The 27634-nt window shown below is 44.5% G+C and overlaps 1 protein-coding gene across 1 annotated transcript in view; it reads left to right on the top strand.

The window, feature by feature from the left end:
- Nucleotides 1–4860: 4860 nt before the first annotated feature.
- The window catches only part of LOC121837371 (uncharacterized protein K02A2.6-like), a 105066-nt gene continuing 82292 nt past the window's right edge, over nucleotides 4861–27634 (top strand). The window contains exon 1 of the mRNA XM_042292979.1: nucleotides 4861–5208. Coding sequence (XP_042148913.1) covers nucleotides 4861–5208 — 348 coding nt within the window. The remainder of the gene's footprint in view (nucleotides 5209–27634) is intronic.

Consider the following 27634-nt stretch of genomic DNA (forward strand, 5'->3'; position numbering starts at 1 on the left):
GCCACGTATAACGTGGAGTGCCCGTAAGTGCGAGCAAAGCCGAAGCGTTTGAATGTTGACCTGACGGCGCTCGCACTGCCGGAGCACGCGTGCGCGCCATGTACAATCGGAGCTTGGCCTTGACGTTCCAGCTGCGCTTGCATTTTGTAAAACAGCGTGAATGCAGGATCGGCTCTCGAGCGTCCTTTTTTTTATAAGTAAGCCTCACATTGTAACAAATGGACCATCTTGTATTCGGATATTAGTGTCATATGTGTGTGCAGTGAGGCAGACGTGGGGAAAAGATCAAGTGCAGTGGTAAATGCTCATGTGAAAGCAAGTTTATTTATTTATTTATTTATTTACAATACCCTCAGGACCATAAGGCCTTAGAGAGGGGAGTGGGTGCTTAGTACAATGGTTGATAGTGCTTCTCGGAATCTGATGGGATCCTGAATGGTGACGATGTCTTCGGGAAGGTCCACAATTGCATCAGGAAGAGGGGCGTGCTGATGTGCTGTGGAAAAACACTTTGGCCGGGCTATTTTATTGCAGTGATTGAGTCTGGAGGAAAGATAAGCCGGTGGGGAAAGAAGAGACCGATTAAAAAGTGGTGAATAAAAAACTTTATGCAGAAGGCAGAGACGGGATATTTTTCGACGGGTGAAATCAATGGGAGAGAGAGATTTCTATTAATGAGGGAAACACTAGAAAAACTAGAGTAATCAGACTGAATAAAACGCGTAGCACTGTTTTAAACAAATTCAATGTAGTCTGTTAATATAGCTTGATGAGGGTGCCAGATTGAAGATGCGTATTCTAATTTAGACCGGACTAGGGCAAGATAGAGGAGCCGTTTTAGTTGAGAAGGGTCGGATCTGAAATTGCGACGGAGGAAACCCAAGCTTCTGTTAGCGCAAGTCACAACTGAATTATTATGGTTTTCCCAGGAGAGGTTTGAAGTTAGAAGAACGCCGAGGTATTTATACATATCCGTGGGTTGAAGAGGGATGCCATTGAAAAAATGAACAGGAGAGGTTTGAAAAGAGGAGCGAGAGAAGCGCATGCATTTACATTTTCTGACGTTAAGCGTCATCTGCCAGTTAGTACACCAGCCCTGAACTAGGTCGAGGTCATTTTGTAGGGTTAAAGAGTCATGAGGGGATGTTATTTTTCGGTAAAGGACACATTCGTCGCCAAATAGGCACATGGGTAAAGATACCTGAAGAGGAAGATCGTTGATGTAGATGAGGAAAAGTAACGGACCAAGCACCGTTCCCTGAGGCACGCCTGATGTTACGGGGGCTAAAGCAGAAGAACAATTATTAACATGAACAAACTGATGACGCTGAGAGAGAAAAGATTCAATCCAGGAGAGAGCATTATTATCGAGGTTTAACAACGATAGTTTTAGAAGCAGTCTGTTATCTGGAACTTTGTCAAAAGCTTTAGCGAAGTCGAGAAATAGACCGTCAGTTGGGTAGCCAGAATCAAGGTTTGCGAACAGGTCGCTTGTTAAGCAGAGAAGTTGGGTTTCGAAGGAGTAGTTGGGACGGAAGCCGTGCTGCGCTTTGTTAAAGAAGGAGATATAATCAAGGTGAATAGATAGTTGCTTGTAAATTACGTGCTCAAGTATTTTAGAAGCTACAGAAGTTAGAGATATTGGCCTATAATTTAAAGGAGAAGATTTATCCCCGCTTCTGTGGACTGGGATGACCTTTCCGATTCTCCAACCCTCAGGAACCGCCGCCGTATCTAATGATTGTCGAAAAATATTTGTTAGAAGTAGGGTTGAGGAATATTTGGTTCTTTGTAAAACCTTAGAATTTAGGCCGTCGACACCACAGGAAGAGGACATTTTCAGTGACTTAATAATACTAACAATACCTTCGTAATCAATACAAATTGGATCCATAGGTAAAACATTGCTAGTAGTAGTTAAGGACAGTGTTAAGGGACAGTGGGCGGTCAAATGGGAAGAAGATATATGATTAAGAACTGTGGCACACTGATTAATCTCCGATAATGTTCTCAGAATCATCAATAAGCTCTAGTGGGGAGTATGGCACATGATTTACAACATTCCAAAATTGGCGCGGGTTGCTTAGTAGTAATGCTGGAGTTGGGCTAGTTGGTTTGACATTGATGGTAAGCCGCAATTTCGAAAATACGGGTCGGGGGGAGGAAAAAGAGAGAGAAATTAAACAGTTGTTAGTCTGCGCCAATTCATGCCCATGTTTTGTCTGTCCTTGTGCTTTAACTTCATTTCTCCGGTGTTTTTTTTCCGCGTAACTACGCGGCGCAGCATACCATCACTTGCTTAGTAGCATAGATGGAAGGGTCTCCTGGTAGAATATGCGCGTCTGCTGCTCTAACATAATTTTATATTCAGTCGCGCATTCATGATATTTAGACCAGGATAAAGCAGTGTCTTGTTTTCTGGCTACTCGAAAACGCCGTTTTTTCTTATTCTTAAGGGTTTACAGTGAGCGCGATCACCAAGGATTAGAAGACCGGGAACTGATGGTAATAGTTGGAACATGAGCTTCAATGAGTTGCAGTAAGTTGTTTTTAAAAAGGCACCAATTTTCATTTATATTCCTATCGTCAAAACCCTCCAGAAAGACTGAGAAATAGCTTGAGAGGTCCTGGTTAAGCTGCTCATAGTTCCGCTTATTATATAGCCTTATTTGCTTGGTCAACCTGACTGGTTCTGGTGCTTGAAATCCTAGGTTAAAGAACACTGCTTTGTGGTCACTGATGCCTTCAAAACCGGTGAGAGAGGTAATAGATTTCGGATAGTTAGTCAAAAGCAAGTCTAATATATTTGAACATGTGGTGGTTATATGGGTAGGGAAAGAAATCACCTGGGTAAGGTTAAACCCCAGGCAGAGACTAATAAAATTGCGACACTCACCAGAACTTCCACTACCAACAAGATCTAATAAATTCCAATTTATCTCACGGAAGTTAAAATCGCCTACTAAGAAAACAAAATGACCAGTATATTGTGTGAACAAAATTGACAACTCATCACGCAAAGCAGTTACAAAACTAGGTGACGCATCTGGTGGTCGATAACACAGGTCAACCAGGATTGACTTAAAACAACATTTCACTGAGACCCAGATGGCCTCAATTGACATGGAAACGAAAAGAGGTGTGTTTATGATACTCTTATCAATGCATATTAAAACGCCACCACCACGACAATACTTCCGATCGCGTCGATAAAATGTAAAGTTTGAATGATTCGGCAGTATTTTATTGTTGCTTATATCAGGATGAAGCCAGGTCTCAGGGATCAGTACTATCTTAGCATCACATGTTGAAATATGAGAACACAATTCGTCACGCTTCGGTATTAAACTGCGCGCATTTAAGTATAATCGCCGATAAGTGAGTTAGAGTTGGAGGAAGCAAAGCGTTCGTTCCCACTCCCGGCGTGTGCCTATGCGGAAGCACTAACCACAGAATCGGAAACGGAGTCGTAAAGGAAGACATTTGAACCCATATGTAGTTTATCAAAACGCAGCTTATACGGACCTCCCTGTGACTTGGCGAATGCAAGAAGTCTCTGACGCGCAACGCGAACTTTCTTCGAGAAATCTTCAGACATAGAAAAAGGGAGGCCGCGCAGCTTCGGTCCACACAAAAGTAACTCGTTTTTTGTTTTGTATAAAGAAAAGCTTACAATAAAAGGCCTGTTCTTTTCCCGAGATTGGGTTCCCAATCTATGTGCGCGTTCGATCTGAGAGCTATCAAGAGTGACACCAAGTTTCTCATTTGCAAATTTTAAAACGTTTTGTTCGGACAAAGACCATGACTCACCGGCAGCATCGGGTATGCTATGAATTAGAAGATTACACCGTCGCAATCGGTTTTCAAAATCACCAAGTCCAGATAGCATAACTTCAGTTGCAGTGGACTGCATAGCGACGGAATGTTGCAGATTACAGATATCTGCTTTGGCCTGCGTGGTAGACAAGATTTCTTTTTCGAATTAAACAAGTTTTGCATTTAGCGCCGCCACCGAAGTCTCAAGTTGAGCCTGTTTGCCAAGTATCGCCGCGACATCGGCGTTTAGGGCTGCTTGTCCCGCCGCAAGGCCGGTTACATTAGCATCGAGTTTCTGCATTAACTCGTACATACTACTAAGTTGTTTCACCTGCGCTTCCAATTCAGCCTTGATTAAAAACAAATACCTCCGACTTGCATAACAATATCAACATTTATCAGACGTTTCGTCTCCTATACGGGAGACATCATCAGTGCGGCCTCGGAACACCCGACTAGCTACCAGAAACACAACGCTTCTTCTTCCTTCTCTTCATCCGTGGCGCTGGTTCTGCCGACTTCTTCGTCCATGGCATAAGGGAGACATTATCAATAGAGAGTTTTAGTAGATCGTTCCGATACCCCCGATAGCCCCGATAACGATACTATGCATGCACAAGGGAGGCGGTGGCGGAGTATCGGGTATCGTTATCGGAGTCATGGGAACGATCCACTAAAACTCTCTATTGTCTGCCCTCGCTTCAACTTCTTTTTACGTCCGTCCTGGATGGTAAGTTAAATGACAGGTTATTTCAGGATGTCGGTGTATACGTCGGGGAGGGGGCCGCGGTTAGAATTGCAGGCAAATGATGTCTCCCGTATAGGAGACGAAACGTCTGATAAATGTTGATATTGTTATGCAAGTCGGAGGTATTTGTTTTTAATCATCGAATCCCGGCTTTTGGAACATTTTTTGCATTTATTCGTACTGTATACGGCATTGCTACCCTGGGACACCTGAGAGAGTACCTCAACCAAGCAACCAAGATTATCCGCTTGGAATGTCATCAACACTTCAATCGTGAGTGCCTGAATCACAATGTGATGCCTCTAGCTCTTCGTTGCCGGCCTCGTGTTGACACCCACTACGGCAGAAAACTGGCGCAAGAATTCAGCCGAAACTGCCTAAAGGCCCGGATCTTGGACAACAAGCAGAGGATCAACGACTGTCGGCACCGTGTCGCTGCAGCTGAGAAATTCCTGCAGAGGATTCTTCAACCCGAAGACATGCACCACGTTTTTGGCGCGCGTAAGCAAGCCGAAGATTTGGAGAAAATCAAGCTCACGAACATCCACGACAAGAAATTATCACAACTTATACCCAAGCCCTCTACCAGACCAACTTCAACTTCCGTCTATAATCTGTCATCTAAACATCTCTCGGACGGTCATGTAAGCCTTCTGTCAAAAGGACTAGATTTCGCTTTGGCTCCGCGCGTTGTCCCCAAACGAGACATTATCGTGGAAATAGAAGAGAAGCTACGTCATCTCCATGATAGCTCAGGGATTAACCTAGCACGCAGCCGTATAATGACTACTTTAAATAACGCAAGAACCACCCCGTCGAATCTAAATAAGCACGAACAAGCGGCACTACGGGACCTTAAATCCGACCATTCAATCCTTGTCCTTTCTGCAGATAAAGGAAAGGGCACTGTTGTCATTGACAAAGAGGCTTATTTTCAAAAAATGGATGCCATCCTCCAGGACACTGCGCATTTTGTAAAGTTAGCACAGGATCCGACTAAAAAATCTGAAAGGGCTCTGGTTGACCACCTACGTGATCTAAAAAAGAAGAACCGCTTAAATGACACAATTTACCGCCGCCTTTTTTCTTCCGATGGTTGTACTTCAAAACTTTACGGCCTCCCCAAAATTCACAAACCCGATTGTCCTCTACGACCGATTGTGTCGTTTGTTGGTTCCCCCACGTACAACCTATCTAAATATCTCGTAGAGCTGCTTTCTCCCATAACAGGGAATAACAACTTTACAGTTATAAACTCTCGAGAATTTGTTGACCTAATTCGAGGTCATGTTCTGGACAAGGAAGATGTAATGGTCTCGTTTGATGTCATATCTTTGTTCACTAATGTTCCGACCACTCTTGCAGTGGAAGTTGCCGAAACACGCCTACGTAATGACTCCACACTTTCGTCACGGACATCTCTGACAGTTGAGGATATTATTATTCTTTTGCGTTTTTGTCTAAATCAGTCGCATTTCACCTTCCGTGGACAATTCTATCGTCAGATTGAGGGTTGCCCAATGGGTAGTCCGGTATCTGTGACCTTGGCTAATCTGGTAATGGAACACATAGAGCAGACCGCGTTAGAAGTAAAAGCATGCCCTGTCAAATTCTATCGACGTTACGTAGATGACACTTTCGTTATTTTAAATGAGGATCACGTCGATGACTTTCATGCAACCCTAAACAGCATTGAACCTTCCATACAGTTCACGCGAGAAGTTGAACAAAATAGCACGTTACCTTTCTTGGACGTAACTGTTTGCCGAAGTGACACCGGTCAGATTGAAACCACCGTGTATCGTAAACCTTGTGATACCGGTAATTTTTTGAGTTTCAATTCTCACCACCCTGTAGAACATAAGCGAGCCGTTGTAAAAACCTTAATTAGCCGATCAGAACATTTGCCTTCAAATTCAAATTTACGAGCATCGGAAGTTCAGACTGTTATCGGATCCCTTTTGAGGCGCGGGTATTCACAAGGTTTTATTGAAAACACACGTAAACAGATGCAGCAGGGAAAAACAAAAGCGACTAATAATTACAAAGCAGGCCTGGTGACTATCCCTTATGTAAAAGGCGTCTCAGAATCTATTCGCCGGTCCCTCCTGCCACTAGGTATACAAACAACTTTCAAACCCCATATAAAATTACGTGACCTCATTTCGAAGCCAAAAGATCCAACCCCTCCTGAATCTCAAAGTGGTGTTGTATACAAAGTGAACTGTCAGGACTGTGACAAGTGTTACATCGGAGAAACTGGCCGCAAACGGAGTACCCGCCTCAAAGAACACAAAAGAGACGTGGAGAAGGCAACACATGCCACAAGATCAAAAACAGAACTGGTGGACCATTGTTGGACGACTGGTCACACTTTCGACCTGGCGAATGCTGTGACCTTGGCACGCGAACAACGGTGGGGCCCCAGAAGATTTCTGGAATCATGGTGTATTCGGAGTGACCCATCTGCCTGCAATTCTAGCCGCGGCCCCCTCCCCGACGTATACACCGACATCCTGAAATAACCTGTCATTTAACTTACCATCCAGGACGGACGTAAAAAGAAGTTGAAGCGAGGGCAGACAATAGAGAGTTTTAGTGGATCGTTCCCATGACTCCGATAACGATACCCGATACTCCGCCACCGCCTCCCTTGTGCATGCATATTATCGTTATCGGGGCTATCGGGGGTATCGGAACGATCTACTAAAACTCTCTATTGATAATGTCTCCCTTATGCCATGGACGAAGAAGTCGGCAGAACCAGCGCCACGGATGAAGAGAAGGAAAAAGAAGCGTTGTGTTTCTGGTAGCTAGTCGGGTGTTCCCAGGCCGCACTGATGATGTCTCCCGTATAGGAGACGAAACGTCTGATAAATGTTGATATTGTTATGCAAGTCGGAGGTATTTGTTTTTAATCATGAATCCCGGCTTTTGGAACATTTTTGCATCAATTCAGCCTTGGTAGGGGCGGGACCAGGATTTGTTTCAATGTCACCGGACAAGAGTAGCAGATTACCAATAACGCACGCACAATCAAAAACGAGACGAAGTAACACTTTGGGGCACGGAAATAGTAAAATGTTCACATTGTTTGTACTCTTAGCATGCAACGAGAAACGTTTACAAACCTGTACGAGAGGAAGCATTTCATGCGTGAGCGACCATGCTGCCTTAGCGTTCCCGTGCCCACTGAGGAAGGAGAGGCTTGCGCCGTCTTTATGTAGGCTGGGATCTTGGAATGCTGGGAATGCTTGCGACCAGGGTGACGTCACGGTGCTTGGGGACGGGTCCTGCTGACGCACGGAGGATGACACGTCGAGGAAAGATGCCAGTCGGGTGGATCCGCCAGGATTGCTGACACTAAGGATGACTTGAGATGGACCTGGCCCAACGAGTTGAACCAGTTCTCAACTCGTTGATTTTCTCCTTGCCCTTTTTTAGAAAACTCCGCTACACAGTCTACTGGATCTTTGTGTGGTGGGTGTGGGGTTGGTTGGGCCAAGGGAATCGTCAGAGGCTGCCTGCATGTGCGCTTCACAGAATTCGTGAAGCGTTCCCATCACCCGAATATGTAACCTTCGCATGGGCGTAAGTTAGTAACACACGAAACCAAGTTTATGAATGCATGTTTAATATATCCAAACTTGCATCTATTCAATTAAACCAAAATTAAGTTCTCCAGATAATTTTCATGTCATTACGCGCCATTATATATGAAAAATGATACACAGGAACCTTCACATTGGCCTTCAAATCAAGTGTCGAGTTTCATAAATCACAGTCAGGAAAATCATGGGTATCAAAGCGAGGTTGACTTGCCTTGTCGCAATATCTGCCTCTCGTTCCTACATAAGGCCCGCACCAATAATGTTAGAGAGTCACAAAGTCTAGCTTGCTCGCTCACCGTGACGCACGAATGAGGAGCAGCTCATTAGACTTCTGAATTGTTAGCGATGAGAAAATATGTTTAAATAGAAAAAAAGGACGTAAAAGACATAAGGAAAGAAAGTAAAATATCCAGAACACTATGGGACACGTTCAACACCACGCAGCACACGCTTTCGTTCCGTCTTGGTCTTTCTTCATGCGCACTCCCTCTAAAGACACTATGATGATGATTGGTGTCGCACCATGTATTCGCCACACGACAACAAAAGTATGACTTGTCGTTCCCATCAGTTGTCACCAACTATAGAATGCTTTACAGCAGCTGCATTCCCGTTTTGTCCCTTGAGAAAAGTCGAGAAAGTTAGAGAGCCGTAAAAACAACAAAAATGCAGTGCGTTTAGTTCACTGCTTGTTCCGAACTGTACAAACTTTTAATAGCAGTTGCGGCCCAGTAGTATACCAGGTGGCAAAAATTCACAAAAGTAGTGCACGTCCTCAAGATAAACAAAAGCAACTTCTGTGTACACATGCACATGCCTGTAATGGGAGTGGCACTTGACCTTTCGTAGGTCTTGTAGCAGGCAAAATGTTGGTTTCGAGCAGTCATCATTATTTTCAGAGAAAAAGTCGCTTATGTTAGTGCATGGCTTGAAAATTAAATGATGATTACATCTCTATACAAAGCATTAAAATGAGCTGATGGGCTAGTTGGTTTTGCAGAATTACAATGTAGCGCAAAGACAACACAGGAAGAAGACAGGGACAGGATAGAACACTACTCGCAACTAGGTATTTACTGTATGTATTGTGATAACCAATTCATGGGCAGTAATTCAATATCCAACACAAAATGTGATGAGAGTAAAGTTCGAGCTTTCTCTAAACGTAAAGGACCTATTCTACTCTGTACCACATAAGGGTATGTTCGAGACGGTAGGCGTTTGCATCGAGGTTAATAGCAACGTGGCTTTTCAAAACCGGTGCGGGTTACCAGTACACAGAAAACGTTTTTGCACCCTCTAAGGTGTAAATCAGTTTATCTCAGGGCTAACACCCTTAGGGTGTTCAGGCAAGCACCCTTCACAGTGAGTGCCTACTAAACACACTCGGCGAAGGATGCTTGGCATGGAATGGGCGCCCACTAAGGTGGCCCAATTGATGCTGGACCACCACAGCCAATCCGGCGCCGGGAGAGTATCACGTGACGTTTTGGTTGTGTGGAGTTCAAGGTCACATGACGCTCTCTCGACGCTGGATTGGCTGGTAGCGTCAGGCGTGCTCGGGCGAAGGATGAAATGAAGTATGGGCCCCAGTGAAAGCTTTATAGAAAGGTGTCCAATACACATATCATAACTTGTAAATTGTACAAAATTCATATAGCGTGTTGCATAGGCTTACATTATTATTATAGTGAGTGGGCTCGGCGGCACCGGCATGAACGGATTGACAAGTCCACTTTTGTTCTTCACTCAGGTGCTGCTGCTCTGTTCGGGGACAGCACGATCCGAGGAGGGACTTCTTTTCACCGTGCCACAGGACCTTGATTTGACTGGCGAAAATGCTTCGATTGACCAGCGACCGTTTTTTTCTGTTGAGTGGCCACGAGTCGCAAACCCGTGTATGACAAGACAAGCGCCAGGAACATCGGCATTATCAGAGGGGGCGGTTTCTTCGTGGCTGGAACTCGGGCGTACCGGCAGTGGGCTCGGCGGCACCGGCATGAACGGATTGACAAGTCCACTTTTGTTCTTCACTCAGGTTGGTGATAATCGATTTTACAGCAGTATTCGTGATGATTGTCGCTGTTTGCTAGTGCTACCGAGCACACATGCCTTGTGTTTAATTGTTTCTGAGTGTTGTGATACCATCGCACTGTTACTTTTGTGTTGCGGTGATATAGAAACAAACCCTGGCCCCGACACCGCAGCCAAGCTGCAGGCCATCCTTGACGGTCAAAATGAAATCAGGAAGGATATAGTGGAAATGAAGGAGAAATTGGCTAACGTAGAAAAACCTGTATCGGGGATGGCTGAGATCACAAAGAGGCTTGATGAGTCCGAAAAGGAAGTATCTGTAATGCGTGCTACTATGGACAGCATGTTAAGGAAGATTGACGACCTCGAAAATCGTAGTCGGCGTAATAATCTGGTAATTTGGGGGCTAGAAGAGGCTCCAAACGAAAACGAGCTAAAACTGAGGGGCGAAGTGATCGAACGGATATTTCGAGGTAAACTGGGTGTTTCAGTAACGAGTGTCCAACGCATACATAGAATGGGAAAGTCTACAGAGGGCAGGCCTAGGCCTGTCATTCTGAACCTTGGAAATTTTAACGAAAAGAAGGAAATATTACGCAATGCTAAAAAGTTGAAAAGTACAAACTTTTTCATTAACGAAGACTATTCCAGCACTGTCAGACTGAAAAGGCAGAAACATTGGCACAGCGCCTCTGAAGACAGGAAGAACGGAAAAAAAGTCGCATTGGTTTTTGATAAGTTGAAGGTAGACAGTGTTGTCTATGCCTGGGACGAAGTTACGAGTCAGCGTTTCAGAGTGAATGATAGGGCGTCTGGCCGTGTGACAGAGGCTCATGCTGCTGTACAGGAATGACAGGAGCGCATTGATAAGTTTCGGTTATTAAATGTTAATGCCCGCAGTATTGTCAACAAGAGTAGTGATTTCGAACACATTCTGATTGAGCATCAACCCGATGTCGTGGTGATGACCGAAACGTGGCTGCATCCCGCTATCCTCGACTCCGAAATTTGTCCGCCTGGATATAACGTGATAAGAAATGACCGCACCAGTCGAGGGGGAGGCGTGGCCATTTTCATTGATAAAAGAATAAAGTACTCGGTGCTACAGAGTCCACCTGACATAGAAACAGCGTGGTGTAAGGTGTATCTAGGATCCCAAGAATTGGTTATTGGTGCTGTTTACCGTTCTCCAGGAGTAGGTGTGGATGCTGTTAATAAATTAGATGACTTCCTGCTCCACTTGCGCGTACAGCACAAAAATGTTGTAATTGCGGGAGATTTCAATATAGCGGGTGTACTGTGGGATGAAATGTTGCCTGGAACGCGGGAGCGTGAAACCGCCACTGAGATCCTAGATTTATGTTTTTCCCATGGGCTAAAACAGGTTGTTCGAGAGTATACACGCATTCAAGGCAATAGTAAGTCAGTTCTCGATCTCGTATTTTTAAGCGAAGGGGTTGCATCTCGACCGTACGAAGTTGAACTTTTCCCGGGTTTTTCAGATCACCTGATAGTTAGCGTGATCATGACCTTGACGCCGTTTAGAAAAACGCTCAGACCCGTTTCGTCCTACAGAGACTTCGGCATGGCTGATGACACGGCTATTTTAGACGAACTAGATTACCACTATGGACCGTTTGAGGAACTTAGTCGTGAGGAGTCAGTAAGTGTTAATGACCTCTGGTTGAAATTTAGAACACTCGTTCATAAATGTATAGACATGTACGTACCATTGAAAAGAAAACGTAAACGAATGCATAATCCTTGGGTGACGAGAGAAGCCATTCACTTAAAAAGAAAAATAGGGCGGCGCAGATTGCGGTGTCGTCGTACACCTAGTTCGGCGTTATCGGATGATATCTCGGCTTTAAGCATGGCGCTGAAATCTGTGCTAAAAGAATCTAAATGCAAGTTTTATAACGTGACAATGCAAAAGTTTATCCGTGAGTCACCGCAAAAGTTTTGGAGGCATTCGGCACCAGCTAGGAAGTCAGTTTCCGAGATCAAAACGGAGCAAGGAATTATAAATGACAAGCGAGAGATTGCAGTTCAATTCAACGAGTTCTTTGCAAGCGTCTTCACAAAAGACGATAAGCAGTCTGTAGATTTTAGATCGCCAGCTCAAGTTCCGCGGGCTGATGATGACCTGCAACTGTCAGTTGAGGGTATTTTGGCTCTGTTGCTTGACTTAAAAACTTCCAAATCCATGGGGCCGGACGAAATTCCAAATTCTTTTCTAAAGCGATATGCAGAGTGGACGGCAATGTATCTGCACTTAATTTTTAATAAGTCGATTATGACTAGCACTGTACCCTATGACTGGAAACTCAGTAAGATAATTCTAATACTGAAAAGTGGAGATGCTATGTCAGTATGCAATTATAGACCTATCGCGCTAACGTCTACATCGTGCAAAGTTCTTGAGCATATTGTTTCTAAACATATCCGGCAATTTCTTTTATCGAATAACGTTCTCAGCCAGTACCAGCACGGTTTCCGCAAGGGGCTGTCAACGGTCACTCAACTAGTAGAAACCATGCATTATTTTTGTGAGGTATCGGATCGTAAGGGACAAACAGACATCATATTTTTAGACTTTAAGAAGGCGTTCGACAAAGTTAATCATAGAAAGCTCTTAATTAAATTGATTTCCATCTTGGGAGATAATAAGATTGTTCGGTGGATTGAGGCCTTTCTAAATGATCGTCGACAGTTTGTAAGTATTGATGGGGTTAGCTCGGACGAATGTGATGTGAACTCGGGTGTTCCACAGGGTTCTGTCCTGGGTCCCCTGCTGTTTTTGGTTTTTGTTAATGACCTTATCCAAGATTCACCTGTAAAAGCCAGATTATTTGCCGACGATTGTATTATTTATACTGAAGTGACGTCCGTTAATGATCAAATTATGCTAAACGAATATTTGTCTCAGATCAATGAATGGTGTGTTAAGTGGCAAATGTCGATAAACTTAGACAAGACAGTATGTATGACGATCACTCATAAACGATAGCCGTTAGAGTATATGTATATGCTGCAAGGAAAGGCCTTAAGCCGAGTGTCAGAGTTTAGATACCTTGGTCTTACAATGGCCTCAAACCTAAGTTGGACTCCGCATGTTAGCAATATAATCGGAAAAGCTAACAAAAGATTAGGGTACATCAGGCGCACTCTTAGACTCGCTTCCCCAGAAACAAAACTCACAGCATACAAGATGCTAATAAGGCCTTTATTAGAATACGCATGTGAAGTCTGGGACCCGCATGTTAAATATCTTATATCAAATCTGGAGCAAGTTCAACGGCGTGCGTTGCGTTTTGTTTTTTCTAGCTATAGACGGCTGGACTCTGTGTCTCCTCTTTATAAAAGGGCAAATCTACCCCTCCTTCAGGTGCGGAGGAAGCAGAAGCGGGTTAACCTTTTTTATAACATAATGAATAACTTGGTTCTAGTAAATAAGCAACAGTATATTAAGGAGAGCATGTCGCGTATAATCCGCAGAAAGCATGCTCGGTATGTGGAAGAGCGGAAGTTTTCTAAGGACTGTTTTAGGTATTCGTTCTTCTTACAAACAGCGCGAGACTGGAACAAGCTACCCGCACATGTTGTTACCGCTGAAACTCGAGAAGAGTTTAGTTCCCTTATTTCAGAGATTTCTAACAGCTGTACCTAGAGTTGTCATTTCATCATTGTGTTAAATTCGTGTTATTAATCTGTGCATTTTGAGCGTGTGTATTTTTTTGTGTTGTAAAAAATCCACTCCTATCTTGGTCCTGTGTAGGACCGATAGTATTTCAAATAAATAAATAAATATGATTTACAGGTTATGTTTACTGAACACATTTACACTTTTTTCACTTAGGGGGATTGCCAAATCACCACCTATGAGGCACGTGATAAAGAAATACTGAGTCGCACTGAACACAACTCACTTCAGGTAGTAATACAAAAGAGCACCTTGCAAGCCACATCCTAACCCCGAGGGCAATTGAGTAGTGCTACGGTGCTCTTCTTTCCCAAACTCTAAGTGAGCAAGCAGTGGCCCCAAGCATCTTACTGCACGGCTGAACCATTGTAAGCATGATGGGTTGCCACAAACGAAGCACGTGGAGCCTTCCTCTTCGGACATCGAGTGGCATGTTTTGTTTGTCTCAGAGGATTGCAGGAAACACACTTCGCTTATCACTCGTCTACTTATGTGCATCTGTTTACTAATTGGAAGCAGGGTGGTGGGGGGTGGTCAAGCCCTTGACTGAACCACAGTAGTATTTCAGTAAGTGAAAGCTCGTCAATTGGAATGTTTTAAATTGAGCCTTTATTGAACCCTTACAGACAAATGAAAAATACAATTTATGCCATTTCATGACCTAAAAAATGCTATCTGCAAACATGTAGTGAAAAATATCAGAGAATGAACTTGCACCCTACGACAAGAAAGCAAATGTTTCAGTAGAAGACAGTATCCTCTTGCTCATGTACAAGGGAAATTATAAAGTTACGGAAGACGACTTTGGATAAGGAACTTGTACAGCTGAAGTTTAAGTACCTCGCCTACAGGAGGTCAGCATAAGTTATCACAGAAAGTGCCCAACAGTTAAAGAGAAAAAAAAAAAAAAAAAAAAAACCTGAATAAAACCTTCCACCATTTGTTCTGTACGCAAAAACAAAAAAAGAACGTGATAATCCTGGGAAGAAAAGTGCATTATACGCTTTCAAAACGGCTCACAGAAAATCGCTTCAATCGTATACCTGTCTGGAAACTTTCTTCCAAAATTAAATTACGACTGTCCTTGGAGTTGTGTCGCTCAACCAAGGAAAAGCACTTCCAGAGGAACCAGCGTGTTTGAGGCCTTGCATTCGTACTAGATGCTGAACAGCCAAAATGCTGCCAAAAACATGCACAGCCCGTCTTCCGCATTAAAACAGAGAACAAGCGCTCACGAGCAAAAACAAGGTGAAAAAAGTCTGCATCGTCCAATTCTTGCTTGGTGTAGAGGACACATGCTGGCGGCGGGATGCTTCTGTCCTGCGTTAGGTAAAAGAAAAAAAAAACACATTTTTTAATGTAGAAGGCCAAAATATATGTGATCTCCTCAACTGCTATTATTTGCTGCAGTTAAGGCCATGAGCATCACAGCCTCCACACAGGCATACAGTGCTTATGTGTGAACAAGTAACCGGCGTCTGCAGGAATGTAAAACGAATGAGGAATTACAATAGGGGCAACATCTCGGCATGAAAGTATTGCGATATAATCTGAGGGAGACTTTTGAGTATCTCTATTTCTGTACCGAGATGTATTTGCGAAATCTCTTTGTATTTCAGTAGTGAAATACTTGTGCGATGTATATTATGATACACTGCTAGACTTATCTATCTTGCTACATTTAGTTTTGAAAATGAGATGACAGGTTTGGAAAAAAATAGAAGCCACGCCACAAATCCGACGCATCACTAATTCGTTATAGCAATGAGTGATTTTTTGCTTTGTTATCACATTTCGCTTTTACAGCGGCCGGTTTTCTTTCTACCGACAGCATCCTTCCTGTTAACATTTCAGTTTATTGTTTGGATAAGAGGGCACCAACAAATGCACAGATGAGAAAAAATGTGTCCAAAAGTGTCAGAAGACAAAAAGCAGCGACGTTTGCGCACACACGCTTTGTCAGGCGGTGTCATCGGTCGCCAGCGCTCATTGGGGAACAATAATGGGTTCTTATCGGTAGCAGCAAGCATAGCCAAGGGAGGGCAAGTTGAAAAAAAGGGACAAACACCGGACAGAATTTGGCGAGCTTGGGAGCTACAATTTATGGCGGCCCTGGACGCACGCTTCTCACCTCGCCACCCTGCATTTGTGAACAGTATAGGGCTGCCGAATGACCATAACTGTACAGTCGGCACGGAATGAAACGCGAACAAGGAGCGCATGGTTTTCGACCCACGCTGAGTCACCTAGAGACGCAACACCGAAGGTTTGGATGCACTGAGCAAGAGTCTAACACATCAAAGGAGGAGCCATCTTCTTGCAGCTCCCATCTGGTTTAGGTGGTGCAGCATCTAGCGAAAACCATGCACCCACTGTTCGCGTTTCATTCTGTGCCGACTGTACATGCTGATATTTGCCCCTTCGCCAATGTTAATCTTTTTGCTTCGTCCTCTACACTGTAGAAACCCAAAGATGAAGGTGACAAAAAAACAGCAAAATATTAATGTCTCGTATGTAGCGGTAAAGATTAATTTTCACGAGCTACATTTTATGTACAGTCTACGGGCATATTGTCACTAATGACAAGTGATGAGGTGATAATAGTTGAAGAAACTAAACGGTTAATGGGGCGAACTTGGGCCCAAAAATAAAAAGGGAACAGAAGAAAGCTGAGCGTCGCGGCCGTCGAAGTCGGCGTGACAGCAGAGTCGAACGCTGGGGCGAAACTGACTGTGGATCGCCACGCGGAGCCCCTTATGTACATGCGTGGGCTTCTGGAATAATGGGCGTAGAAAGTTTGACGCATAGAACATTCGGACCTCGAACAAGACAACAGGCAGGATTCTCGAATTTACCAGAATACTAGCCTGCAGGAATAAACAAAAAGATGCGCCGCTCCCAGGAATCGAACCCTGGCTTTTCGCGTGTGAGCCAGGTACGATAACCGTTAGGCCGCGCGCGCGCGGCAATATGAGCTCCCCCGTCCGAACACCAACCGGCGCAGCGAAAATCAAGCATGCAGCGCGTCGAGCATGGCAAGGTTGACGGCTGTGGTTTTCAACGGCGGTGGGGGTGATTGCACAGAAACAGGTGCTCGTGTCGTGAAAATATATTCCTGCATCTAACTATTCCATTTAATTTATTTCTCCTTAAGGGCCCTGTGGGGCATTACATAAGGGGGGCAAAGCTTGTGGGGTAATACAGAACATATAAACACAAAAATAAAACGAACAAAAAATTGATGTAAAATCAATAGTCACAGTAATACACGTTAAAATGGTTAAAATTTATTGGATATGTGCAGTCACTGATTGGCGAAAAGCGGATTGGTCAGTAATAAGGATGATTTTTTTCAGGAAGAGAGTTCCAGATAGTTATGGCATGAGGAAAGAATGACGTAATAAAGGCTAATGTTTTGCGTGTTATGCGTTTGATGCCACGGCTGTGATTGAGGCGTGACGAATTTCTGTCAGGAGGTGATATCTGGGAGTCAGATAAGTTGTTGTTTTGTTTGCACCTCGCTGCACCCCTCGAATTCGCCACAGACAAAGGTGTTCTGACAAAATATATAATGAGCTGTAATACTGTTCAAATTTGGGCTAGTAGGTGAAGCATGTTTACGGGTAAAACAGCGCGAACAAGGACACAGGACAGAGAAGATGCACACAGACGGAGCGCTGACTGTCAACTGTCTATTTAAAAAAAAAACAAAAAAATCGCCCAACGGCGTGATTACACTGAACAAAAATTACATCACGACACATGACCGTCACATGATAGTCACAAGTTAAAGCCCCTCGAAAATGCCAGCTCACAATCATAAAGATCTATCGAAGGCGCGCTGACACAGTTGCTTTTGAAATGGGAGATGAAAAGGCCTCAGTTCTCTTTCTAGTTCGTTGCTGACTGTGTCTTCTCAGGACCGTAGTATATTCCAAAATCGGAGAACAACCACATCTGTCGCAGTGAACCGCCAGATTCCATGACGGAGGTGCCCAAGTCGACCACGCGTGTTCACGTAGTCTATCATTAATGCAGCGACCGGTTTAGCCGATAGAAACTTTTTAACAAGTCAGGGGAATACTGTAGACGACCCCCCTTACACACACACAGAAGGGACGAACTTGTTTTCATGCTTCGTATCACATGCGGCCCTGACAACCAATCTCCTCTTTACCCTCGCACATGAACGCCCCAGCTTGGCCGGTGCTGAGAATACGACAGGAACATCATGGCATTGCTCTACTTTCTTTAACCTATGTGCCAGCTTATGGATATGGGGCACCACCACCGGTTTCTGCGTAAACTTCCTACCCAGAGTGGGCATGGCGAGGCCATCAACAGCATGTGGCTTACCATGATTTTCGTACAGGCACTGCCTTGCCTGTTGGGAGCAGCGCCAACAATCAACGTTGCCGAAATCCCGGCCTTCCAGGTTCCGGCATCTGACAGTCATCGCTCGGATTACGGAAGTCATCGGCTGCAACCAAGCGTTATCGTCTTCACAACGCCCCCTGCTTAATCCGGGTTAGTGACGTCAAGTTGTGCAGCGTCTATAAAGGAGGATCCTCAAGACTTCTTCACCAGTGGGCACGGCGAGGCCATCAACAGCATGTGGCTTACCATGATTTTCTTACAGGTTAGTCACCCTGTATCATGCTTTAAGAGCGAATTTGTTTCTCTAATTGTTGTGCCGTGCCCACGGTCACTATGTGAAGTTGCAGTTGATTGCTTCGAAGTATGTAAGCTGTTATTATGCGGTGATGTTGAGACTAACCCGGGACCGACAACTGAAGAGATGTTTCATTCGATAATGGAGGGTCAAGCCGAAATTAAAAAGGAAGTTTCCGATTTAGTTATAAAACAATCCGGTACCGACAAATCGATTGCCGAAGTCTTATCGAAAATTGCAGGTGTTGACAAAGTATTACTTGAGTTACGAGCTAAATCCCTTGAGGTCGACGCTCTTAAACAAACTGTCAGCGCACTCGAGCTGACAATAGCAAAACAAACTTCTCAGTTGGCCAATTTGGAAGATCGGAGTCGACGTTCAAATCTTGTCACCTTTGGAATTCCAGACGAATCAGAGGAGACCGAGCGAGATTTGAGGGGAAAAGTAATTGATAATATTTTCTTAAGGCGGCTGGACGTTACTTGCACTTCTGTAGCGAGGATTCATCGCCTTGGTAAACACGTGGGAAGGCGGCCGATCATTCTTTATCTTCAGGACTACAATGAAAAGTTAGAAATCCTGCGAAATACAAAGAAACTTAAAGGCACAAACATTTACATTCAAAACGATTATTCCCAAGAAACCCTTAACAAAAGGAGGCTACTATGGAACAGTTCAAGCGAAGATAGAAAGAACAAACTAAAGGTTTTCCTTGTGAATGACAAACTTCGAGTTGCCAATGATCTGTATGAATGGAATGAATTTACAAACGAGCGCGTCAAGTTATCCCCTTCCACTGAACAGCCTGTAAATGTTTGACAAGAATTACCTCCTGTAAACAAACAGTTTCGTCTACTAAACATGAACGCACAAAGCATTGTCAATAAAACTGACTGGTTCGAATTAGTTCTTTTGAATCATGACCCCCATGTCACGGTCATTACAGAAACGTGGCTGAATAAAAATGTGTCAGATAATGAAATTTTTCCTGAATCCCACCAAGTTTTTCGTCGGGACCGCCCCTCTCGTGGTGGCCGAATTGCAGTCGTAATCAAGTCATCCATTTGTGTAACAACATTAGAACAGATTAGTAATCATGAAAGTTTAATTTTACGTCTCGATATCTGGGGTCGAAAAATTCTTCTTTGTGCTGTGTATAGGCCTCCTTCTGCTAGTCCAGATTATTTAAATCGACTTTATGATTGTTTAATAAAATACAAGGGTGAATCGATTCTTCTGGTTGGGGACTTTAATCTCCCCCATGTCGACTGGTTGCGATTATCTAGCCCATGTGATGACGAGATTATTTTTGACATAACGTTCGCATGTGATATTTCCCAGGTTGTTAAGGAATTTACACGTGAGCAGGACTCGAGCCGCTCAATTCTTGACCTTATATTTGTTAGTGGTGCATTCGCTGATTATAGCGTAAGACTTGAGGAAAGCAAGTCTGATCACAAACTTGTACTATTTGATTGCTATCTTAACCGACCTTCGCCAAAGAAAAAAGTAGTTACTATGGTAAAGGATTTTTCGAAGTCTAATGACGAGAGTGTTTTGGATTATCTCGACTACTGTTTCAGCGACTTCGTTGAACATGATGTGATTTTGCTATGGGACAAGTTCGTTTCTATATATAACTATTGCTTGGAGAACTTTATTCCTAGTCGACGTAAATGCACGGGACGAAGAAATCCTTGGATTAACCGAAATATAATTCATCTTACACGCAAAATAAAAAGGTATAAAAAGAACAGTTCCAACAAGGGAGCTGTACATCCCCTACAAGCTGAACTGGCTAGTCAAGTCTAAGAAGCAAGAGATAAATATTTTGCATGCACCCTTTTAAACTTCATAAAACATGATCCTGCAAAGTTTTGGAACTATCTTTCAGAAAAAGCTAAACCGGTTGACCAGCTAAAAGTTAACAATACCACAATCAGTGACAAAAAACAAATCGCCGAAGAATTCAACCTATATTTTCAATCTGTGTTCTCATGTACAGATATGTACACTCCAGTTGCCACCGCTGTAGCTACACTGAACGCCGATTTTATCTCCTTTCGTGGTGTCTTTGTCATGTTATTAAATCTGAATACAAAATCGAGCAGTGGGCCTGATAAGATACCGAACGCCTTCCTCCGTAGATATGCCGAATTCATTTCACGCTTTTTAACAGTCATTTTTCGTGCTTCTTTTCGTTCAAGTGTGCTTCCGAATGACTGGCGAACAGCGCGTGTAGTGCCAATTCATAAGAAGGATGATCATTCTGTTGTAAGCAATTTTCGTCCTATTTCTATCACTAGCAACTCATGCAAACTTATGGAACATATGGTTAGTAGTTATATTCGAAATTTCTTGGAAGAGAGGATTTCGCTGACTTCTTTTCAACATGGTTTCCGGACGGGGTACTCCACAATTACGCAACTAGTTACCACAGTCCATGACTTTGCTGCTACCCTAGACAAGTCTGGACAGGTCGATATTATTTTTTTAGATTTTTGTAAAGCATTCGATAAGGTCCCTCCTGGTAAACTTATTTTTAAATTAGAGCGTCTTGGGCTACCACCAGAGATAGTTAACTGGATAGGATCCTATTTGTTCAATCGTAGCCAGTTTGTTGAAGTTGGTGGCCATTTTTCCGGTACCCTCGATGTTTCTTCTGGTGTTCCCCAGGGTAGTGTAATAGGTCCCCTGCTATTTCTGGTCTATATAAATGACATTGTATCAACTGTGAGTACTAACGTTAATATCCGCATATTTGCAGATGATCGTGTTTTGTTTAAAACCATATCCTCTGTTGGTGACCAAAAAACGCTTAGTTCTTCTCTTTCTCTAGTCGACGATTGGTGTAACGAATGGGAAATGCAACTGAATTCCGCGAAGACTGTTCACTTACGCATGACGAGGAAAATTAAACCTTTGAAATTCACATATCAAGTAAATAAAGTTGCAGTAACCGAAGTAAGTGAATACAAATATCTTGGAGTAACCCTAACAAGCGATCTACGATGGTCAAAGCATATCCAAAACATCAGTTCCTCGGCTTTTCGAAAATTAGGTTTCCTACGACGCAAGTTAAAAAATGCTCCAACCTCCGTTAAACTCCAAGCTTATAACTCCTTGGTAAGGTCAAAAATAGAATATGCTAATATAATCTGGGATCCAAACACAAAAAAAGATGCATCAAAACTTGAGATGGTCCAAAGGAGAGCAGTTCGTTTTATTTATGGAATGTACAAGAGACTTGACTCCCCATCCTCCTTAGTAGCGGCAAACAATATCACGTCCCTGGAACAACGTAGGAAAATTGCAAGACTGAAGTTCTTGTATTTACTTTATAACAACAAGCTGTGCGTCGACTCAAGTCTATATATAACCTCCTTATCTTCCAGAGCCACTAGGAACCACCATCAGTTTTCTCTTCAACCAATATTTGCTCGAACCAACATTTTTAAGTTTTCATATTTTCCACGCACCATATCAGATTGGAACGCCCTCCCTTACAATATATTCATAGCCCCTAATTTTAATAAAGCACTTGATGATCATCCTTTCTAGGTATTGCCATTGTGCTCTTGTGTTGTGAACCTTTTTGAACATATGTTGTAGAAACTTCTTTCCCCGTTGATTGTTAGTTATGAGAGTGTTAGTTACTAAACATTATGAAAGCCATGTGTAATGATGGTTTACAAGTCTTTTGTACCCCACACCTGCAAGGGCCTATCAAAAGGCCTGCAGTATGTAATAAATAAATAAATAACTGCCTCCGGAATTCTCACCCTCCTCAAGAGACATGCGGCCACACCTACCAGAGGATTGCCAGGATAGCCGCCCTAAAAAACTTAGTTGGCCTGGCTACGAAAACTCGTCGTCGTTTGGCGAGGACATGACCTGACGAGTAACCCCCAAATACTACTGGATATGATTCCCCTTTTAACTATGTCTAAATGACTCGAGTCGAATAGAACGAAGAGTTTTCTTCAGCCTAGGACAGTACCACCAACACACATAGGAGTCCAAGAAAGCTAGCTTAAAGTCTAAAAACTGTAGAACACCCCCAACAGGGTCTTCTTTAAGTGACGAATTCCTATCCAGGTGTAATAGAGGCACAGCCAGAAAATTATGGAGTGACGTTATCCGTATATTCAGGTACGTAGATGACTTTTGGTGTCGTTCCGAGCTAATTCTGGCCGAAACAGACAGGGTGTGGTTGCAGAGATGCTGGACGTGCTGAACTACACCAGGGAAGAGCCGGTTGGGTGTGTTCTCCAATTTTTAGACATTAAGCTCGCTTTCTCGGACTCCCGCTTGTGTTGGTGTTACTGGCCTAGGTTGAAGAAAGGTGCTTCCGTTCGACTCGAGTCATTCAAACATAGTTAAAAGGGGAATCACATCCAGTAGTCTTTGGGGGTCACTCGTCAGGTCATGTCCCCACCCAATGACTAAGACTTTCCGTAGCCAGGCCAAAAAACGTTTGGATCGCGGCTATCCTGGCAATCTCCTGGTAGGTGTGGCCGAGTGCCTCTTGGGGAGGATGAGAGATCCGGAGGTAGTTATGGGTAGGAAGTCAACGCAGAAACCGGGGGTGGTGCCCCATATCCATAAGGTGGCGCATAGGTTAAAGAAAGTAGCGCAACCCCACGATGTTCCTGTTGTTTTCTCAACACCGGCCAAGCTGTAGAGGGGATCGGTTGTCAAGGCCGCGTGTGTTAAGAAGTATACAAACAGGTGTGTCCGTTGCGTGAGGGGGGAGGGTGGTCTACAGTATTCCCCTGACTTGAAAAAAGGTTTACATCGACCAGACCGGTCGCTGCATTATTGATAGATTACTTGAACACGCGTGTTGGATTAGGGCATCTCCGCCAGGGAACCACGGTGGTGCACTGCGACAGATATGGTTGTTGTCCTGTTTTGGAAGATACTACGGTCCTGGGAAGACACAGTCACCAACGAACTAGGGAGATAAATGAGGCCTTTTACATTTCCAAGTTCAAAGACAAATGTGTCAGTGCGCGTTGAGAAATCTTTATGGATGTGGGTTGACATTTTTGAGGGGCTTTAACATGTGACGATCATGTGACGGTCATGTGTCGTGATGTAATTATTTTTAGTCTGACCACGCCGTTAGGCGTTTCTTTAAAAACAAACAGTTGACAGTCAGTGCTCCGTCTGTGTACACCTTGTCTGTCCTGTGTCCTTGTTCGCGTTGTTTCACCCGTAAACATACAATGAGCTGTTTGCGTCAAGAGAAGAGCGATCTCGGTGGCCCAAAACGTAACCTGCGGCTACTGGATGACTTGATCTAAACGGACCCAGAATTCGCGGGCTTGGAGAAAGGTGCAGAAACTATGTTATATTAAACTGAAAAGTTAATAATCTCAAATCATTATCCAATTTAAGCCCAAATTCTATGATTCGCACATGCCTATTATTTTCAGTATGAAGCCTAAGGCAAACCACGTAGTAGTCCGTTGAATTTATTGTCGAATAGAATACATTTTGAATACCAAACTGGATGCTTTGCTTATCTTTGAAATGTTGCGGTAAAAATTGCAATACTTAACTGGGTGAAAGCAAAGTTTTTTAACACGCTGGAAGCGCTGGGCGGACACCACTCTCACTCTTGTGGTGCATTTCCCTAGGCTCCCACAGGTTTCAAGCTGCTAGCCGAACGGAGTCAGGCCTGCCAGCCCTGCAGGAAATGTCGATTCCACTCTTTTAGACGTAGACACCCACGTTTTTCGTGTACCAGAAAGAAGCAATAGCAGAGAGGAAGCAATTTGACTGGCCCTTTTTGAATGCACCATTTTCTTTCGCTGAGAACATACATACAAGTCGCACGCCATTGTGCATTCAGTGGTGCGGCTTAATTTATGAACAACACTTTTTTTATATAACTTCGAGCTCTTTGAGAAACGATTCAATATAATGGGTCGGACATAAATGGCTGCTATAACCCCATATCATAAAAACAGTAGAGCAGGGTAGGGGTGTACTGCATCGATTGAGGAGTTTCAGCGAATAAAGGGGGCGCTCCGATCGATCCAACATGGCGGAAAAGAAGGGATAGATTTGCGAACGCTCGTAGACCGGTAGCGCTTAAATTAAACAAAGCGTGTCGTTCTCTGTTTGTTGCCGTGTGCGAGACGATCATCGCTTCAACCAAGACCTACCGTGATGCATCAAATGAAGTGTTCAAGCCGGTCGAAGGCAAGAAATCTTGCCATAGTCAATATATGTGTGCAAGTGTGAGTAAGTGAGCGAGTGAGTGGTTTATTTGCACTTAAATTGGTGCGCACACGGCGGCAAGTGTTCGACGTGAGGTCTCACGCTGGTGCAGCTGTCATCAAGTTGAACCGAATGTACGCGGGTCAAAAGAAAGATACATATCAACAATGTTCGCGCTTTGAAACTAAGACGCGTACTTTATCTAAAACTAAACTTATCGGACTGCGGCTACAAAAATTTTGGTTGACGTTGCTTAGACGATGTAACAGTCAACTTTCCGTGGGCAGGGCAGAGCGGGCCGGTCAGGATGGTGACGACCGATGATGATATTCGCCCGATGCAAGTCCCCTGGAAGGTCGAATAAGAAAAAAATCTAGAAGTTGTTCGATCCCGCTGGACACATTACGACGTTGGTAGGTTGATAATGGCCAGTGTGGCCACGTTTATTTTAAAACAAAACGATAAGTCAACGGTAATATACAAAACTTCCAAACTTAAAACCCCATACTTTAGTCCCCAGTCTCAAGAGCCGAATTCGCCGAGAATCCTCTCGGCAGCCCTTTCTAGACTCGTAGAGGCCTCCTTTCCCTCCAGAGATGGACCAATCACTTCAAATTTCACCACTCCCACGTGGTGCACTGTCGCCCAATGGTCGGCGAGCTGTCAGCCTGACGCTCCAACCGCCAAATCCAAATTCCGTGTAGAGTCGGTCTCTGCAATTTTCTCAGACTAGCCGGCGCCAACCGCTAAGTTATTGCATCGGACAAAAAGCGTCAATTTTACACTAAGCGGCAAAACCCTTTATATTGTCACGGGTGATGACCAAAAAAAATGAAAGCCGTTTACAACTCCCTGTAACGCCGAATTAGAGCGCAGCTTTTGAGGAGGAGGAGGGAAGGGTACTAGGGGGGATCAAGTGACCCCTGGGGCGGGGGGGGGGTCACGTGACCTTGGGGGGTCACGTGGCCTTGTGGGAAGCACGTGACCTTGGGGTGTCACGTGACGTCGGGAGTCACGTGACCTGGGGGTCACGGGACGATGCCGATGATATCATCAATGACGTCACTGATGACGTCATCAGTGACGATCACGATGCGGATACCGATGACGTCATCAGTGATGATGATGATGATGTGGATACGGTGACGTCATCAGTGATGATGATGATGATGTGGATACGGTGACGTCATCAGTGACGTCAGAGATGACGTCATGAGTGATGATGACGATGACGATGCGTATGCCGGTGACGTCATCAGTGACGTCGCTGATGACGTCATCAGTGATGATGCCGATGACGATCCGGATGCCGGTGACGTCATCAGTGGCGATGACGTCAACGGGGTTCACTTGACCTCGGGGGGTATCCCCAGGTCACGTGACCCCTGGAGGGGTCACGTGACCTGGGTAACCATCGTGACCCTCGTGAGGGTAACCCTAGCACCCCTTGTGAGGGCAACTCTCGTGACCCTCGTGAGGGTAACTCTCGTGACCCTCATGAGGGTAACTGTCATAACCCTCGTGACCCTCGTGAGGGTAACTCTCGTGACCCTCATGAGGGTAACTGTCATAACCCTCGTGACCCTCGTGAGGGTAACTCTCATAACCCTCGTGACCCTCGTGAGGGTTACCCTCGTGAGGGGAACTCTCGTGACCCTCCTGAGGGTAACTCTCATAACCCTCGTGACCCTCGTGAGGGTAACTCTCATAACCCTAGTAACCCTCGTACGGGTTACGAGGGTTATTAACCCTCGTAACCCACGTAGCCCTCGTGAGGGTAACCCTCGTGAGATTAACCCTCGTAACCCTCGTAACCCTCACGAGGGTTACGAGGGTTACTCGCGGTTACACCGAAGCGACGCCGACGCCGCTCAAGCCGGGAACGGGCGCCTAAGAGCTGCGCTCTAAAACAATAAATAGACAGAAAGAAATAAACGTTTAATGTGGCGAACTTGTGCCAAAAATAAAAGGGTACAAAAGAAAACAGCAGAGCGTCGCGGGCGTCGAAGTCGGCGAAAGAGCAGAGTCGAACGCTGGGCGAAACTGACTCCGGCTTGCCACGCGGAGCCGCTTTTGTACACGCGTAAGCTTCTGGAGCATTCGGCGTAGAAGGTTCGACGCGCAGAACATTCTAATCTCGAATCAGCCCAAGACGGTTCTCGAATTTACCAGAATACTATTCTGCAGGAATAAACAAAAAGATGCGCCGCTCCCAGAAATCGAACCCTGGCCCTTCTCGTGGGAGGCAAGCGCGATAACCGTGAGGCCACGGCCGCGCTGCCTTCTTGGCGCGCGGCAATATAAAGGCACATTCGGCTAAAAGCCACAAGCTGCAAGAAGGGATCTGTCCGAGCAGACTCCCGAAACCCGAGCGAGAACGACCGCGGGGGAACCACTCCCACCTCCCGGCCGCTCTGCCCACGCAAATGCTCCCTCCAAAACGCCGACACTCACAAAGAAAGCTAAAAAAAAAACGATGCCGACGCAACTGTAAAAAGATAGACGTTTCTGAAACAAATCTTACTTATTTCTAACAAAATCCTTCGTTACTTAACAGTAACCATTTAGGCCTCGCATCAAATGGTTTTGTGAACTCTTCGGTTGTTCTAGTTATTTATGCTAAAAAGTGGTTGGATGGAAAGTATGACAGCTACAGCATACAAGGGACGATCGTGGACTGTATCCTGCGTTCTATGTATCAAAACATCGGTATCCTTGGTGTTATATTGCGATCAGCTGGTCGCCGATCGCCCTGTTTTTACGCATAATGTAAACAAGCCCTAGAAGCGCCAATCTAATTTCGATGTGCTTGTGCACCC

Source organism: Ixodes scapularis, unplaced genomic scaffold (assembly GCF_016920785.2).
Source record: "Ixodes scapularis isolate PalLabHiFi unplaced genomic scaffold, ASM1692078v2 PGA_scaffold3__209_contigs__length_174095766, whole genome shotgun sequence".
NCBI classification, from domain to species: domain Eukaryota; kingdom Metazoa; phylum Arthropoda; class Arachnida; order Ixodida; family Ixodidae; genus Ixodes; species Ixodes scapularis.